At 37.0% G+C, this 18,465-nt stretch overlaps 1 protein-coding gene across 1 annotated transcript; it reads right to left on the bottom strand.

Moving 5' to 3' along the window:
• Positions 1-12: 12 nt before the first annotated feature.
• On the bottom strand, positions 13-11,907 carry LOC130420454 (uncharacterized). Its single transcript, XM_056747741.1, has 7 exons — positions 11,833-11,907; positions 6,234-6,306; positions 5,003-5,044; positions 794-1,114; positions 363-671; positions 202-213; positions 13-20 (listed from the first exon to the last, which is right to left on the bottom strand). The coding sequence occupies exons 1-7, from the start codon at positions 11,905-11,907 to the stop codon at positions 13-15; spliced, it is 840 nt and encodes a 279-aa protein (XP_056603719.1).
• Positions 11,908-18,465: the final 6,558 nt, after the last annotated feature.

Raw genomic sequence — 18,465 nt, 5'->3', positions numbered from 1 at the left:
ACAATCAACACTTCATACCTCTTATTATTATTGATGTTGTAGATGATGCTGTAAAAAATAAAGTTTAGCTTAGATGAGTCATAATTTGGAAACACACACACACACACAAGCGCACACACGGTAATGATATACCTTGTTGTTGTGTAGTTTCTGGTGTGTTAAGAGTTGAGAATCTCTCAGGGTTTGTGGTGGTCACTAGAATCTTGTTTGAATCTGTAGAAGATGATGAATGTTCAGAGACATCATACTGTAGAACATCACAATCATATTTCATGTTTATGTCATTTCTTCATCATCAGTACAGAGTTTAATGACTGAAGTCACTTTGAGTTCAGGACACTCCTGTCAGAGTGATGTCTTACCTGTAAATCTGACAGTATATGTGAATGAGGTCTTGATGTCATTCTTGTGTTTGAGCACACATCTCAACTCTGTGTTGTCGTCTTCATTCACGAGTGTTGTAGTCAGAGAGATGATACAGAGTTTATCTGATCTAATCTGATATCTGGAGTCTGTCTGTAGATCAACATCAGTCTGATTCATCCACACCAGCTGAAATCCATAATAACTGAACACATAATCACAGACATATGTAAACAGCTGACAGGAGAGAGTGACAGATGTGTTTGCTCTTATCTCAGTCTGTGATGATGATGATGATGATGAAGACACTGAAACACAAATCACACAACACACTCTCAGTACTCATGAGTTTCAGTGAAAACACAAGAGATAAAGAGAACTGTGATCTGAAGTTAAACATGTGTTCATATAAATGAAGAGAAACACTGACCATGAAGAACATGTAGATAAACACGTGAATCAGGTCCATGTTGACGTCCATTCACATATTGTCTGCAGGTGTAAAGTCCACCATCATGTTGTGTTGCGTTATAGATGTTGAGAGAGCAGTCAGATGTCAGACTCAGTCTCTCAGATCTCTCTGTGTTATTCTTATTTATTCCTCCAGTAAAAACTTCTACTGCTGATGATCTTGTATAATTATCGTAGTTCCATGTAGTTGAGGAGCATTGATGAAGAGCATCATTACAGGACAGAGACACACTTTCACCAGAACTGATGAACACATGAGTGTATGCTGCTTCACTCACACCTGAAACATCAGATGACATCATTCATATTAATACATCACAATATATTCAAACTGTTCAATATTTATCTCTTATTATAAAACAGTCAGTTCTGGTCCTTGATTCCGATTGGCTGAGAGGAGATCTAAGCCGTTATAAAATACCCCGATTTATAACAGCTGACTGCACAACATAACCTAAATATGTTGTGCAGTTTGCATTTGTTTGCGTGTTAATATTGGGAGATTTGGAAGGTGTGTCCTGCTGAATTCAATTGCGTGATTGTGAGTATTACAGTCTGCACTTCGACTATTGCACTTTATCTATGATCTTTATTCAATTCTCTTTATTTATCTCGTACATTTCTTCATTTTTTAATATGTGTTTTCAAATCCACACTGTCATTACATCTCGTAAACCAATGGTAACTCGCAGAAGGCCACGCATGGCTAATCCTAACAACCTGCGTACTCTTTCAGCATCCAAAACTACCTCTATTACCTTTCCTATTGGTTTATGGAACTGCCAATCTGCTGTGAACAAGGCAGATTTCATCACAGCTATTGCAAAACATTCTGGTCTTTCTCTTTTAGCACTTACTGAAACCTGGATCAAACCGGAGGACACTGCCACACCGGCTGCCCTCTCTAATAATTACACTTTCTCCCACAGCCCACGCATATCAGGGAGGGGCGGAGGAACCGGTCTACTTATTCCTAACGACTGGAAATTTAAACAGCTGGCACCCTCATGCAACAACACCGCCTTTGAGTCTCATGCTGTCACTGTCATCCACCCTGTTAAAACACATGTTGTGGTTATCTATCGTCCCCCAGGGCACCTTGGACTCTTCTTGGAGGAATTGGATACACTTCTGTCATCATTCCCCCAGGATGGTACTCCTCTGGTGGTACTTGGAGACTTCAACATCCACCTGGAAAAAACACAGGCTGCTGACTTCAACAACCTGAGTGCGTCGTTTGACCTCAAGCGAGTCCCCACTTCAGCAACCCATAAATCTGGTAATCAACTTGATCTTATCTACACACACTATTGCTTCACCCATCACACCCAGGTCACCCCGCTGCACACGTAAGATCATTTCCTCATCACTCTTGATCTCGACTTAACTTCTCCAGACACTACACATGCCTCTCCACTGGTCACATTCCGACGCAACCTACGATCACTCTCTCCCTCCCGCTTATCCTCTGCGGTCTCTGCTACTCTCCCACCCTCTAAACAGTTATCTCTTCTTGATGCTAACACCGCCACCCACACCCTTTGCTCCACATTAACCTACTGCTTAGACATCTTATGCCCTCTTAGATCTAGGCCATCTCGTGCATCTCCTTCTGCCCCCTGGTTATCTGATGTTCTCCGTGAGCATTGCGCCTCTCTCAGCTCTGCTGAGAGAAAGTGGCGCAAATCAAAAGAACCCACTGACCTCTCTCTCTATCAGTCTATTCTCTCTTCCTTCTCTGCGGATGTCTCCTCTGCGAAAACCCAATACTACCACACTAAAATCAACAACTCTCCTGACCCTCGTACTCTCTTTTAAACCTTTTCTGCTCTCCTTTGCCCGCCTACCCCCTCACCTCCATCAGACTTAACAGCTGACAACTTTGCATCGTTCTTTGTAAACAAAACAAGCACCATCAGCAATCAATTCTCTGTGCCACCGCCTATGGACCACAGTCAATCCCCAGACACATGCTTGTTCCCCTCGTTCTCTCTCCTATCTGAAGAGGAAGTTTCCAAGGTAATTTCATCTAACCACCCGACTACCTGCCCTCTAAATCCCATCCCCACCCATCTCCTCCAGGCCATCTCTCCATCGGTTGTCCCCTCTCTGACTCACATTATCAACTCGTCTCTCACCACTGGCACATTTCCTACACTCTTCAAAGAGGCCCGTATTACACCACTACTAAAGAAGCCTACTCTTAATCCTGCACTGTTAGAAAACTACAGACCGGTATCCCTACTTCCCTTCGCTGCTAAAACCCTAGAACGTGTTGTATGTAACCAGCTCTCATCCTTCCTCACCCAGAACAACCTACTGGACAGCAACCAGTCTGGGTTCAAGAGCGGTCATTCCACTGAAACAGCGCTGCTCTCTGTCATTAAAGCCCCGAGACTGGAAAGAGCCTCCTCTAACTCATCTGTTCTCATCCTACTAGATCTATCTGCCGCCTTTGACACTGTTAACCATCACATCCTCCTGTCCACTCTCAAGGCTATGGGGTCTCCGGAATGGTGCTACAATGTTTCAGGTCTTACCTCTCGGGTAGGTCATTTAGAGTATCTTGGAGGGGTGAGGTGTCTGTGTCCCAACATCTCGACACAGGAGTCCCACAGGGCTCAGTGCTTGGTCCGTTGCTATTCTCTGTATACATGACATCCCTTGGCTCTGTCATTAGGAAACATGGCTTTTCCTATCACTGCTATGCGGATGATACACAACTCTACCTGTCTTTTCGCCCAGATGATCTGACAGTTTCTGCACGCATCTCAGCCTGCCTAGCCGACATCTCGCTCTGGATGAATGGCCATCACCTACAGCTGAACCTTTCAAAAACAGAACTGCTTGTAATCCCGGCTGATACAAAGACTTATCACAACCTTTCCATTCAACTGGGCTCATCAACCATCACACCTTCCAGAAAGGCAAGAAACCTGGGAGTGGTGATCGATGATCAGATCAACTTCACCGAGCAAGTTGCCAGCACCGCCCGGTCCTGTAGATTCATCCTCTACAATATCAGGAAAATTAGACCCTTCCTATCAGAGCATGCTACGCAAGTCCTAGTACAGGCTCTGGTCCTGTCCAGACTGGACTCCTGCAATGCGCTACTGGGTGGACTTCCAGCTTGCACAACCAAACCTCTACAGATGATCCAGAATGCTGCAGCAAGAGTTATCTTTAATGAACCGAAGAGAGCACACGTCACTCCTCTACTCATTAAGCTACATTGGCTCCCTATAGTCGCTCGCATCAAATTCAAGACTCTGCTCCTGGCCTACAAGACCACTACTGGTTCGGCACCACCTTATCTTCACTCCCTAATACAGACATTTGTACCTGCCAGATCACTACGCTCTGCAAACGAACGGCGTCTTGTGGTGCCATCCCATAAAGGTAAAAAATCTCTCTCGCACACCTTCTCCGGATCTGTTCCACCTATATTGAATGTTCTGCCCGCTGCTACAAGATCTGCAGAATCTGTAGCCATCATTAAGAAACACCTGAAAACACATCTCTTCCGCCAACATCTGACTGATCTGTTCTGACTCTATTTTCTTCTCTACTCTTTTATACTCTACCCAAAAAAAAAAAAAAAGTATGAATGAATGATTCTGTATACTGTGTTAGGCTATATGAGACCAGTTTTCTTTTTGATTGCACTTATGCTTTTGTACTTGTGCTGTCCCAATTGCTCCCATTACCTACCCCACTTGTAAGTCGCTTTGGATAAAAGAGTCTGCTAAATGACTACATGTAAATGTAAATATCATTTTATTTACTTTATTTTATGAATCCTTGCTAAGCATATGAAAGAACCCCGCGAAGCAGTAGGTTACAGTGTATTTTACTCAACTTCGTGTTGTGCCACATCGCACTTAGCTGTTATAAAATACACTGTAACCCACTGCTTCTTGGGGCTTATTGCTTTAATGACAGATAGATTTTGATTATTTTTACATCATATAAATCAGAAGATTTGACAGTAAATCATGTGATCTAGTTCCTCTATCATTGACTCTTGACATCAGACTTTTGAATGTGAGAATAAGACACATGAACTCTATTATAAATGTGACATGAGATGAAACTGAACATGTTTGTCAGAATGTCAGTGAGAGTAATGAAATGAAATCTGATGAAATAAATGTGTTGTATAGTTTACCTGAGAATAGTGAAGAGAGAAGGATCAGTCCCAGCAGACATATATCACTCTTCTCAGTCATGTTGTGTTTCTCTTACTGAGTCTTTTCTCATCATCTACTTATATTTCTTCATGAGAACATTTGTAACTCTTCCTGTGTTTCTCATTTCCTCTTTTCTCATCGACTGAGTCATGACACAATAACAGACTAGAACACATTCTGTAGTGTATAGTCCTGTTACTTATAAATGACTTCTGTTGTCTTAAAATAATTGGACACAGTGCTCAGTTATGACTTTTATTGACAGAGACTTTAACAGGACTAACAAGATGAAGGTTTTCTCCAAATTCATTCAACACAAGCAGAGATGATCACTTCTCCATTCTTCTTCTGTCTGCATACACTGTCAGAAAAAAAGGTACAATTTTGTTCCTAGGAGTACAAAATATTATATTGTACCTTTAAAGTTCCACAATAGGTCCTGAGGGAACACTTATGTACCCAAGACAACTTACAAAGGTACAACAATGTGTGAAAGGTACATTTTTGTACCTTTTGAGTTTTTAGCTTCAGTATGTAGCTCGATTCACCTCCACTTCTTTTTTGCATCTTTTTTTATTTATTTAATTTGTGCTAATAACATCACAACCTCATATTAAGATGTCTTCAAATTGATTTTATAGTATATTGATATACTTTAACACTTGTGTCCTGCCAGTAAAATGAGGTTATTTCCTGTTAATGCGTCTATTCAACTAATTGTTTTATTTTTATTGTTTATTGTAATATAGTTTTATTTTTTAATTATTAATGTTTTTTGACAATATTGTTCATTTCATTTTGACCATTGCATCAAAAACTAAACGAAACTTATCTTTACCTTCAGTCAAAACGATTTTCTCAGAGACAAACAATAGATTTATGAGACCAAAAATTGACCGTTACATATATGCCCCGATTTAATTAAATTATACCTCATGTTTAAACGTTACAGAGACATTAGAACTAGCGGTGAATTACAGAAAGATTTGCTGAGGTGAGGCAGCATTGGACGGGTACATGAGCACTGAGCACTCGGTGATTGTCTGGAGCGCACATGTCCGAAAACATCAAAGCAAACTTTAAAACAGATGCTATCCTTATTAACCGACCACATATTTTAACTTTAAACACATATATTCTCGCCTACATAATTCGTAAAACTACATTAAGTGGCAAATATAACAGTTATATTATGAACATTGTATGCACCGTTGGGAACGTTGTACATACTCAACTGCGCCTGCATAGGAAGATCCGCCCAATCATCATTTATGATGAACACCTGCTGATAACAAACACAATCACTGAAGAAAACATCAACAAGAAGAAATCATCATAATAGTGTTTAGTGTTTCCTTTAGTCTGGAAGTAAACTTAACATTTATTTGTTATTATCTCTAATAGTGTGTTTTAGAGGCACATTTATAAAAGTCAAACATGAGCTAATTATCTTAGTTTATAGCTACTGTATCATCTAATTTGAGATGAACATAGGAGACGAGTCAAATTTAGTCTTAATATTCTTAGTTTAATTATGTGCCACAATGGTCTAATAAATGCTTTTTTGAAAGTTGCACATTTTCACAGATTAAAGAGACATAATATTTTAGCTGCAATGCATGCTGGGTAAAAAAGTCATACATGACTCCCAGCATGCATTGCAGTTAAATTAAAATATACAACTTTTGTCATCATTGTTTAGATTCATAAAGCGATTCTTCATGTCCAGTTGATTCAAATTGTTGGCTTTATTTTTTTAATCTATTAAGAGTGTACTTTCATTATAAAATATATTACTGTGGTGCTGTATCTCAGAGTCAAGAACTCAAAATTAAGTCTAAAAATTATAAAAGACACCTACATTCAGTTTAAGAAAGTCATAACTGTATCAAATACCATAAATAAGTGGACAATAATATATAGCTTTGTTTTTCTGTTATACATGTGCATTATTAACACACTATTACAGCTAACCATAAATTAATTAAATTATTAATAATGATGAGAGCATAACTAAAGGAAACACTAAACACTATTATGATGACTTGTTGATGTTTTCTCCAGTGATTGTGTTTGTTATCAGCAGGTGTTCATCATCAATCATCACTTCATTAATAACATTAATAATCTCATTATCTTTAACTCTGCTTCAGTGTTACTTGTTAACACTCTGAGGAATAAATATATACACACTTACAGTGTTTATTTAACACTGGAGGTTTTGCTGTGCAGTGAAGTGAGGCCATGTATATTCCATACTCGGAATTTGAGCACTGCATTCAACCCATCCAAGTGCACACACACACACCGTGGACACACACCCAGAGCAGTGAGCAGCCATTACTGCAGCACCCAGGGAGCAGTTGGGGCACCGGTGATCAAGGGTCTCACCTCAGCCGTGGTATTTATGGTGGAGGAGAGCGCTGATCATTCACTTCCCCCTACAATCCCTGCTGGTACTGAGGCTCAAACCGGCAACATTTGTGTTACAAGTGGAGGAATGCCACACACACTTAAAAAACCCAGAATTAATAGATAGTCAAGCTATGTTGAGTCAACAAATTATTTTAACAGCGTTATATACATACATAAACTATTATTATTTGTACATATTACTATTTTTTACTATAATGTTAAAATTAAAACACTATTGTCTCTGATTGGTCTGACCAACATTAAGAAAAAAAGCATAGTTTTTGTAAATTTAACTTTCCTTTTATTCATTTCTAATATTCAGTGATAATACTAAATAAACCCTCTTCTTAATGATTTTTGACAGATTCAAGGAAATAGATTGTGAGAGTCGAGGTGAAATCTGGAAAGAAAGTAAATGACCCTGTGGTGATGGAGACCATCTTTCAGTTTGTAAGTATTTTGAACTGTGACTGTAAGAGTTTGTGTTTAACTAGAACACATATAATCCTGAGGATCCTCCAGCTGTAAGAATGTTGCTTAAACCTCCCATTAAGTTACGTTTAAAGTGTCCAGTTGTTGTTTGTTTTAATAATGTTTAAAAAAACGTTATGTTCATACAGTGAGGAATGTTACATTATGTTATTTTTAAAACATTATTTCTGTTTATTTCTTCATTTACCTTCTGTTTCCTATTAAAATATGAATTGCAGTAACATTAGAAAATTACATTAAACTGCATGCTGGTTCTTGTTTGTTGAGAAAAAAGCTCATAATGAATAAAACCCTTATTTTGAATATTTCTTGCAATATTTTTTGTCAAGATAATGATGGGCTGTTTAATGTAAACCCGGGTTCTTTGTGTCAGTGTTCTCAGGCACAACAGCTCTCAGGTACATTCCGACATTTTCGTATTTGGCGCTCGTTTGTACTGTCTCGGAATCGTCAATACGCCCTTCAAAATGCTTGCTACGGATACGGAAAAAAACGCAGAAAATCTAACCCACTCTGATTTTTTTTTTTGATGGATGAATATATAGGAGGGTGTCAGGGTATATTCTGGCAAACTGTTTCCCGATCACGTTTTGCAATCGGCAAAGCAGACTGTAGCACACCCTGTTTACCAACACACGATGGGTAATTCGCAAAGCCCAATGTTCCTTCTTGTTTTCCCAGCACGATCCCATATAAAGGAGTTTATAGTACGAGGTGCAGAATTAAGGGGCGGACTATGGGATCAGAATCCCGTCACAAGTATTGCGGGCATATTTAAAAGTATAATAAGCGTAAATCAAAAAATTTAAACCGTGAATCAGAACTTTAAACATATTTTAAATGATATTGGACAAAATTTACACATAAAGACAAAGTTGTTCAAATCGCAACCAAAATAATGTTCTCCTTGGTTGTTTTACTCATTTTCGTGTCCTTTGATATTTTCTGCTAATATTTAAACTTTTTCTACGCATACGTTATTTTTTTCCTCGCTTGTTTTTCCACGTTCTGGCTTGCGTTTTCAAAAACTGCAGTTCGAGTTTCATGGTAATTAGGGCGGGCTTATGCGTCACCATTGGTCCACTAGTTCTAGATTGACAGCTCCTCCTCTAGCCAATCAGTCGAAGATGGTGTTGACGTCACTTCATACGCGACTCGCGGCATATCCCTGGAGGTGGACTATAACCGTCATCTGCAAATCCCGGACAAGGTCCACAGGTAATTGAACATAATAATTTTAAGACTCATGTGTCAGCTGATGATGGCGATGAAGTATTAATTTATATTTCTTCCTTCAATTTAATACTGTAAGACCAGGATCAGAAACATATTGCTTGTGAGCCATAAACTATTTTGGTGATTCCTTAAATCACCAAAATAGTTTTTGTTGTGATTAAATTGTGATTGTTTGTTTTATTTCTTTTTGTTTTTTTCCATTCCATCCATCCATTCTCTACCGCTTATCCGAACTACCTCGGGTCACGGGGAGCCTGTGCCTATCTCAGGAGTCATGGGCATCAAGGCAGGATACACCCTGGATGGAGTGCCAACCCATCGCAGGGCACACACACTCACTCATTCACTCACGCACTCACACCCTACGGACAATTTTTTTCTTTTTGTTTGACTTTTTTAATACTTTTTCACAATGTATTCTTTTTATTAACTAGCGTTTCGATAAAATTACACTTTGGATCATTTCTCAGCAAACAACAGTAACAAAACTAGTTAATATTTTTTTTTTTTTTTCAGTTTATGTTTTCTTTTCAGCATCCTTACCACAGTCTTGTGTGTCAAATAAACATAATATAGTGTGTGTATAATGATTCATATTTAAAATGGAAATAAGACGAAATTCAGTACATAATGCATTAATCAATCATGATGTGTAGAGCCATAAGAGGCCAGAAAATGAACGCAAGTTTGCAGTAAACAGCGGCCTCTGCTGTTCAAAACATATACTGCGATTCGTATACAACCAGCTTGTCTCCTCACATTTTATAATCGATTTTCAACAGGCTCGCAGTGAATCGATCTATCATTACTCCAAAGTACAAAGTATAATTTCCGAAATTACGATTTTAATCATTTAATTTGAACAAAATAAGTACGTACTACAGTTACTGGAGACTACAACAGTAATCAATTTGTTAATTATCAGTTGTTTTGAATGTTTAATGAAAATATTGTATGCATTTACCTCAAAGTATGTTGTAATATCAAGGGGATTAATAAGAATTATGATTTTTGCAATAATGTTGCAGCCCTATGGGTATTTAAATATAGCAAGCTATTCATTCATGAAACTACTGAAATTAAATGCATATTTTTTCCCTACATTTATATTAAAAAACGTCTTCAGATACCATTCGGGTTCCGGATTTAAAGTTTTTACAGGTGGTTTCACAGATGAAACATGTGATGATCATGTGTCATGATCCACATGAAATAAACAATAGATAATGCAAGAAACAACAGAATATAAATACTTTAACAAGACTCTTTGAGAATTTTCAGTTTGATATAAGAAATGCGCCACAGCGACCGAGAAAAAATATAAATGTTGTCGATTTGCCATCTACTGGCTCATTAGCCAAAGTGTTTGCTCATCAGTTTTAGAACACAAGTTTGTAATTTAACAGTGTTTACTATGTATTGTGTTCATGGCTCTTAAAAATTATTACAAAAATGTTACTGATCTTGTAGGACAATACTGTAAAGGTCTGCTCATAGCATGCTTTTGTCTTTGACAGACGCAGCTTGGACAGGTACTTTCATTTTATGTTTTGTATGATAACTTATTAAACATATCTCGCTAGTAAAACACAAACAGTTTATTTTATTTGATTTATGAATTTCAGTCTCTTTCCCTCATCACTCTGAAAGTGAGGATTCAAGTTGAGGTGTTGCTTGTTTCTTCTTTTTTGTTGTTCATAATGTTTGTATTCAGTTATTTCAATTCCAAATGTATGCCGTATATCAGCTGTATTAGTTCTTTCTGTTATCAAATGATCATCCTAATTTTCATAGTTTTCTAATATTCATATTTACCTGATTTTATTATCTTATTAGCCTACCTGAATAAATACAGTTTATTTATAAAGGAGATGTTCGATCATATTGTGATCGCTTTGGATAAAAGCGTCGGCCAAATGACTAAATGTAAATGTAAATTCCACGACACATCTGAATCCACCATGTTAATTACGCAATGAATGAACAAACGCTTCCTGTTGTAACATCCATCCATTGTAACAAGAAAAGTGACATCTAGTGGATAGAAGTACCATTAACATTTAAGTGAATTAATGTTCACTGCTTGCGGAAATATGAAATAAATAAAATAGATATTGAATCCGACGCATTTAAGAAAACGATTAATAAATCTTTATTTTTTTGCCCAGGCCTACTTGTAATGTTCATATAACCAAAGAGCTTGACAAAAACATACATTACTTTTCTTTATTTGAATTGAATTTGAATTGAATGTCAGTGTTACCTAAATATTTTTTTAAACATATGTTGGATAGCTGTGATATAAAGACGGATTATCTTGAAACCTTACACACTGCATTATAATATGTTTATTCAATCTTTGGTCCAATTATTACATGTGACCACAACTAAATGATTAAATTCACTTCACAATAAAATAGTTGTATACTTAAAAAGGAAAAGTACACTTGTAAGACACAGTCAGGTATTTATAAGTTCCATAACAAGGATCCCTGAAAGCTGCATTCTCCGCAACGATGAAACAACTCGCCTTTCCATCACATCTGTGTCAATAAATACAAAGAACAGCAAAAACATAATAATTGTTTACGTCACTTTCATATCTCATATCTCTTCAGAGACATTTACTGCTCTTACCTAACGGCCACCACACTTAGGGACGTACTCTGAGTGCAGCAAACATTTGAGAGCTGGTAAGAAGGTCTTCCAGTAGAGCAGGTCTGTCTGTCTGTACGCCCATAATTGGCTGAAAGGACTTTTATAGTTCCCTGGTCTGTTGATAAAAAGTAACATTACCCACAAGTGTGTTTTATGTTTTCTTAATGTGTTATTTGGTCTTGAAATTATTGTACAACATGCAAATGCATTGTTTAAATAAAAGCCAGAGAACTCACAACAGTTGAGGAAGGCAGTTTGTGATTCACAGGTAACTACAACCTTGGGTACACCATAAGTAAGAAACGAGAAGCAAATCAGAAGGAACTGTCGGTCCATATTTTGAGCAAAGACAAAAAATGCACTATGCAAACTTAAACAGCTGTAACTATTGAAAGCTTTGGAGTAGAGACATATGGTTGGTCTCTTTTGAAAAAAGACACTTGGAGGATTATTGTAGAAGTTAAAAAAATAAAACTATAATTATGTGTCTAAAAGGTATTGGATTTTAAATGTATTGTTATGGAAATGTCCTGTAATATAATTTTTTTATGAAATATTAATATATAAAAAAGGCCAAAAAATTATAAAAAGTAAAAGCCATATGGGTCTAAACAAGTAGTCTTCAAATTTTCAGCTTGATATCTGCAGTAATCTGGTTTCTGTACGTATTTTAGGTGAAATATGACAAATGGCAACTAGGAGACACCCTATCTAAAGGATGATACCAAAGGTCACTAGGTTGCTTGACATCTGACACCACAGACCAAACACAAACATGTACACATTTTTTTTTTACTTTTTCCAACTTTATATTATATAAAAAACTATTTAATATTTAAACATATTTTCACTTTTTGATGGCAAATTATAATTTGAAACATGAATGAAAACAAAAAATAAAAAATACAGTTTTTATTGGCCTTTTATCATAAACAAATAAATGACTCCTTCATAATTTAATTTGTCAAACACTGCTTATATCTGTAATCTAGACTCTTAGGCCTTTCAAGCGGTATATAGTTTTGTCATGATTTGATTAGAATTAACATGGACAAATATTGAAGTAAACACAGGCGTGCCGTATTTCGGTGGACAGCGAGCAGAAAGAGAGTTAAAAGTATATTTAGATTGTTGTTCTGTTGGATTTCATAATAACACCTTAATCTGATCAATAGGTCTAAGACAAAGAGGTTTCACTGGGAGAAAATCCACATTTGGACTCTTCAGAACAGACCCACAGGCCCATATTTTCATGTTTTCACCTCTGTTTAATTAGCTTAAAGTGTGATAAAGATTGTTCTGGTCATTATAATATGTATATACTTCAGTGTTTTCTATGTGTTGAATAAACAACTGGATGTACTATTGTTCTGCTTTCCTGTTGTGTTTTGCTTTTATGTCAAATTAATCTTATAGTATTGTAATGTACATGAATATACTGATGTTTTCAATTGGTGAACTTTTACTGTCCCTGGTAATGAACCCAAATATTACTGTCATCTTCTCAGAAAACATGACAACAAACAGGATGTTTATTTTTTCACAAACACTTCACTAACTAGTTTTCCTCTCAAAATATTTTGTAAAATGTGTACATCAGATATTACATATTCACTCTCATAATGTTCTATTGGTTACTTTTATAACATTATACATGACAATAGGTTAAAAAGGACTGACTGCTCCACTACACGTTTGATATTGTCATTTTAACTCTAAAGTACATGCTGTAACTCTTGAAATAATTATTTTTTTCCCACAAGTCTATTTCTACTACTGTTTTTTATGGGTTTTCCATAGAGACATGATTCGCTTCTATAGCATTTTAAATGATGGCCTTTTGGATGCAGAACGAGGTTGCAGAACATTATTCTAAGCACAACGAACTCAATCCAAAACTTTACTTCGATATTTTATGCGTGTATGTAGTTGTTTCAGACCTATTAACAGATAAGACGATCTTAAAAAGGAGTAAAACTGCTTGAAAGATAAATGGCCGAAAATGTTATTTTCATTTTTGTCCCTTATGAATTCCATTAATTTCTCCAGAATCGGCATTCAGTTTTGCTGGACATTTGGCAACAATGGGCTAGAACAAAGGGGATCCAACTTTTCTCACTCCACCCAAAAAACCCACTTTAAATATACAAGCAACCTAGGCTTAGGAAATCAAATCAAATAAACATAGCAAAATCATAATTACAAATGCACAAGACAAATAAATAAATAATTAAGAAAAAACGCTTTATCATTCAAAGACTCTACCCTTAGGAATTAGGAACATAGGTGGTACGGCCCTGTTTCTGTGACACAGTACAAATATGGGTCTTGAACACCCCAATCTCCCTTTTGTTTGTTGATAGGTAGAATTCATTGAGTAACCTCCATGTGATCAGTTTACCTTAAAGTTTTTTTTAACTCACTATGGTTTACCATTTTTGTGGTAAACTATTCTTTAAGGGGTACTCCAGTAAATTGTCTTGAACTACTAATTCAGATTATAAAAATACAATCCAGGTTGTTCAGTAGACCTGAGGAAGAGTTATATTATAATTACCACACAATTAAACAATACTTCACACTTGAACAGCAAAAATATAGATTCAAATAAGGGGCTGCATCAGTACTGTTAAAATAATAACTTCAATGTTATCGGTTCATGGTTTTATCATGTGTTACTAAAAGAAATGTCCAACAACAGCTCAGGCAGGAAATTCAACAACAGCTCACTAAAATTGTGTTTGTCCAAAGAAAAAATGTGTTTGATATTGTGTATTCTGAGTGATTTCATTTATATGAAGAATTCAGCACCATGAACAGTTCTTAAATACTGTAAACATCCCTCTGTGCACACAGATGGTGATATAATATTAATTTGAACATACATAAAAGTGAAAAGTTTGACTTATTTCGTTCCAACAACATCAAGTTTGTTCAATAACCTTTTTTGTGTATAATGAAATCTTAACATTCTAAAAATATGTGTGAGCTCGCTTTGCTCATCCTGCAGAATATTTTTTAATCATAGGGTTCCCATAACATCTTGTGGGGAATTTACATCAGTGGGAGATACCAATATTGAGTCAGGACCAATCATTTTGCAATCATCTGATGAACCGCAGGTGTTCCATAATAATATAAGATGCAATAACTGCTGGTTATTAAAAGCCCTTAAGAGTTCATAAGTCTTTCAATACTAAGGAGAAAACCTGTCAATCAAGGGCAGGTTTAAGAAAGGCCAATGACAAAAAAGGACAGACGTATGGGCACAAGCTGGAGGGAAAGGAAGCTGTAGTGTTTCAGCTATTGAAAGCTGGTATTCTAAACAGGGACCGGGGATATTCATCAGACATATGGTCAGATGTCTCCATCGCTTTATTTGGTGAGAACACCAGACAAAATCGTCACTGGTTATGGGTTATATGGACCGAAAATCTAAATGGTCTTAGTGACCATATAGCCATGAGCAATCAAAGTGTGCAAACAAGCGGGATAAAAAGACTGGAGCCAGGAGACAGCATGACAAACGAAGGTATATATTGTTTTCTTCCACTATAATTATTTAATCCAATTGCAATTGTGTCCAGTGGACCCGAACACATTAGGACACTTTAACTGTGGCCAAACTTATTGTTTAAGCAATAATTAATTAATTGCTCTAAGAATCATGCAATACCCGGTCTCATCTTAAACAAAGGATCATGAACTGTGTCTTTAAGGAATACACTTTAAACCTTTTTAATATAGTGTCCATTGATTTAATTTAAACCAAGCATCATGCATTAATCACCATAAATGGCTAATTATTATGTAAAATAATTTATGAATATACACTTACTGTTCAATCTGATCTTCCATAGACAACGACATGAATTGGAAAGAGGACACCGAGGCAGATATTGTCCAAACTAACATGGACATGGAGGAGAACAGTGGGAATATAAAAACAAAGAGTGCAATGGATGATAGAGATCGAAATGACATTGGCCCAGAGGATTCCAAAGTGGACCTGTTAGAAGCAAGTAAAATGGAAGAGGATGTACCACGGGGAGTTGTTTGGAGGACAGTACCGAAGGTGCGTAAAAAGTTTACCATCAGCCTTGATCGAAAGGAATGGCACAAAATAGGACCTTCAATACCATTCCATTCCATTTTCTACCGCTTATCCGAACTACCTCGGGTCACGGGGAGCCTGTGCCTATGGACCTTCAATAGGTTTCACAAAATTAAGGCCACCCTGGACCAACTATGTCTATAAGACATTCAAAACCAAGAATCCCTGTTGCACTCTGTCTTTTAACTATCAGAACATAAAAGCTGCCCACAGCAGGAAAATAAACAGTCCATATTTACAGTGGCAATTTGCAAATTCCCATCATGCCATGCAAAATACAACTTCACCCTGGACAAAATGCCAAACAGATTGTCCAAAATGCTGAATTTACTGGTCATTCAACGTGGACAAATAAAGCACAAAGTGAGTGAGAAAAAGTTTAGGCCAGTAACAAACCACAAAAGAGGAAAGTTGGCTAGAGCTATAAAGCATGGACCCAGCCATCATTTCTATTGAACTCTAAAAACCACACCCAAAGCAGAACTTTTGTCTGGAAATATGTCCAGCTGCCTCAACAGGAATGTGTTGAAGGTTATCACATCGGAAGTTCGGCAAAAGAAGCAACTGCACACTGATGTTTTACTGGATATGCATCTCCTGCAAGGCATACTATGGGACGTTCACACCAGATATTTCAAACTACCTGGATACATCCAGCATTTCAGCCTGGACCCTTTTGGTGTTCACATGTACACTGAGCTTGGAATTAGTATTCTTGTGGACCACTTACGCAGGAGGCTTCCTGTGTCCCTGTATCTCGATGCAACTGGAGGAGTGGTCTCAAAAATTGCAGATCAACCAAAGCAAGTGTTGTACTATGGACTCACTCTTCCTGGAAGGGGTCGGGATGCACCCCCTTTGCCAGTATGTGAAATGCTGTCAAATGATCATTCAGTACCTCCCATTACATATTGACTCATGCAATTTACAAAACATCTGTCCAAATACACAAAAATGCACATTCACCTGGTTGAGACAGACTATAGTTTGGCTCTCATGCAAAGTGTCAGATAGCTTTCAATGTGGAGAAAAATCACATCCTACCTTGAAAGAGCTTTTGACCTTTGCACAGGCAGAAAAAAACAGGACAACATCAAGCCTTACACTGTGCTGCACATATGTTCCGCTATCATCATCAAAGCAGTCAGGCAGGCTATATTAAAGCAAACCACAAAAAAGCAATGAAAATGTCAAGAAAAGCCTGAAAAATATTGAACATATAATTGCTACAACCCAGGAAGTGAAAATGGATAAAACCATGGAAATTGGAGACGGGAAAAATGGGGCCGTGAAGACCAAACAAATGATACTACAATTGTCGGCAGCTCACCATTCATTACATATTTCAAACACATACTAGAAGAGGTCACAGAACAAGCAGCAAGTGAGACAACTTACACTGAGGACTACCATCCTTAAATCAAAGAAAAAGTTCAGACCTGGAAAATCCGTCCGAAAAATGCATTGCTCCCTACAAACAAGGTAAACCGAGCACATAATTCAACACAACCTTTCAGAAAATCTATTGCTAAAGCCTCTTCCACCAATGGATATCCGTCATTCTCAGGAAAAATGGATGAAAAGAAAGGTAAACCAAACACCGGAAAAAAAAAAAAAAAAATCGAAATACTTTTCAGCACAACAGATCATACCAATTCCACAGAAAACCCAGAAGTGTAAAAAGGACCTGAAAAAGAGCCAGGCAACAGGTTCAAAAGTGAACTATACACCTGCAGAGAAAGATGTGGAAAATTAGGTAATACTATCCTTAATTAAATGTAGTATACAGGTTTAAATGTTTGATTTAATATAAAGTTATTAAAAAAGCAAATGTTATTGCTGTCACAGCTGGTGTATGTATTGTTTGGTATTTTCCTCCTCTGGTTTATCTCATTATTAGTTAATTAGTTTTCACTTGTGTTTTGTTATTAGTTGCCTTGCATGTTTTCACTTGTGTTTCATTATTAGTTCATTGTTTTCACCTGTCCCTCATCATTGTTTATTAGTCCCGCACCTGATTCTGTTTTCCCTGAGTGTTTTCCCCTTGCATTTAAGCCATGTGTGTTCCTTAGTTCTTTGTCTAGTATTGTTAATGTCATTGTGTGTCATCTCCTGTGTGGTTCCCTGGATGTAATTTAAACTATACTTTTGGATTGTACTTCGAGTTGGTGTTAGATTACAGTCATTCCGTGACAATTGCAGGTTGAGATGCTTTGGACAAAATCATCTAAAAACTTTCTTGTTGCCATTCTGAGATCCCCTGATGAGAAACTGGAGTATCTGTTACATCATAAAGATTTCCAAACATTGGGGCCCGATCAATGGTTATTTGGAGAGGTATGTTGATCAGAAATGAAATATGAGTGCCAAAAAGAGTAAGTGTTCGTGCAATTTACAAACCGATTTAAATTGTTGACTTATAATTTGCATATGTGTACTTTCAGACTATTGATTGTTATCTTGGAGCGATTCTTAATGCAAAGGGTGCATCTGCAAAACTGTACTTACTGTCATCACACTACTGGT

This window comes from Triplophysa dalaica, chromosome 5 (assembly GCF_015846415.1).
Source record: "Triplophysa dalaica isolate WHDGS20190420 chromosome 5, ASM1584641v1, whole genome shotgun sequence".
In the NCBI taxonomy this organism is placed as follows: Eukaryota; Metazoa; Chordata; class Actinopteri; order Cypriniformes; family Nemacheilidae; genus Triplophysa; species Triplophysa dalaica.
The sequence above is the reverse complement of the archived record's forward strand: the minus strand, read 5'-3'. Positions and strand labels throughout refer to the sequence as shown.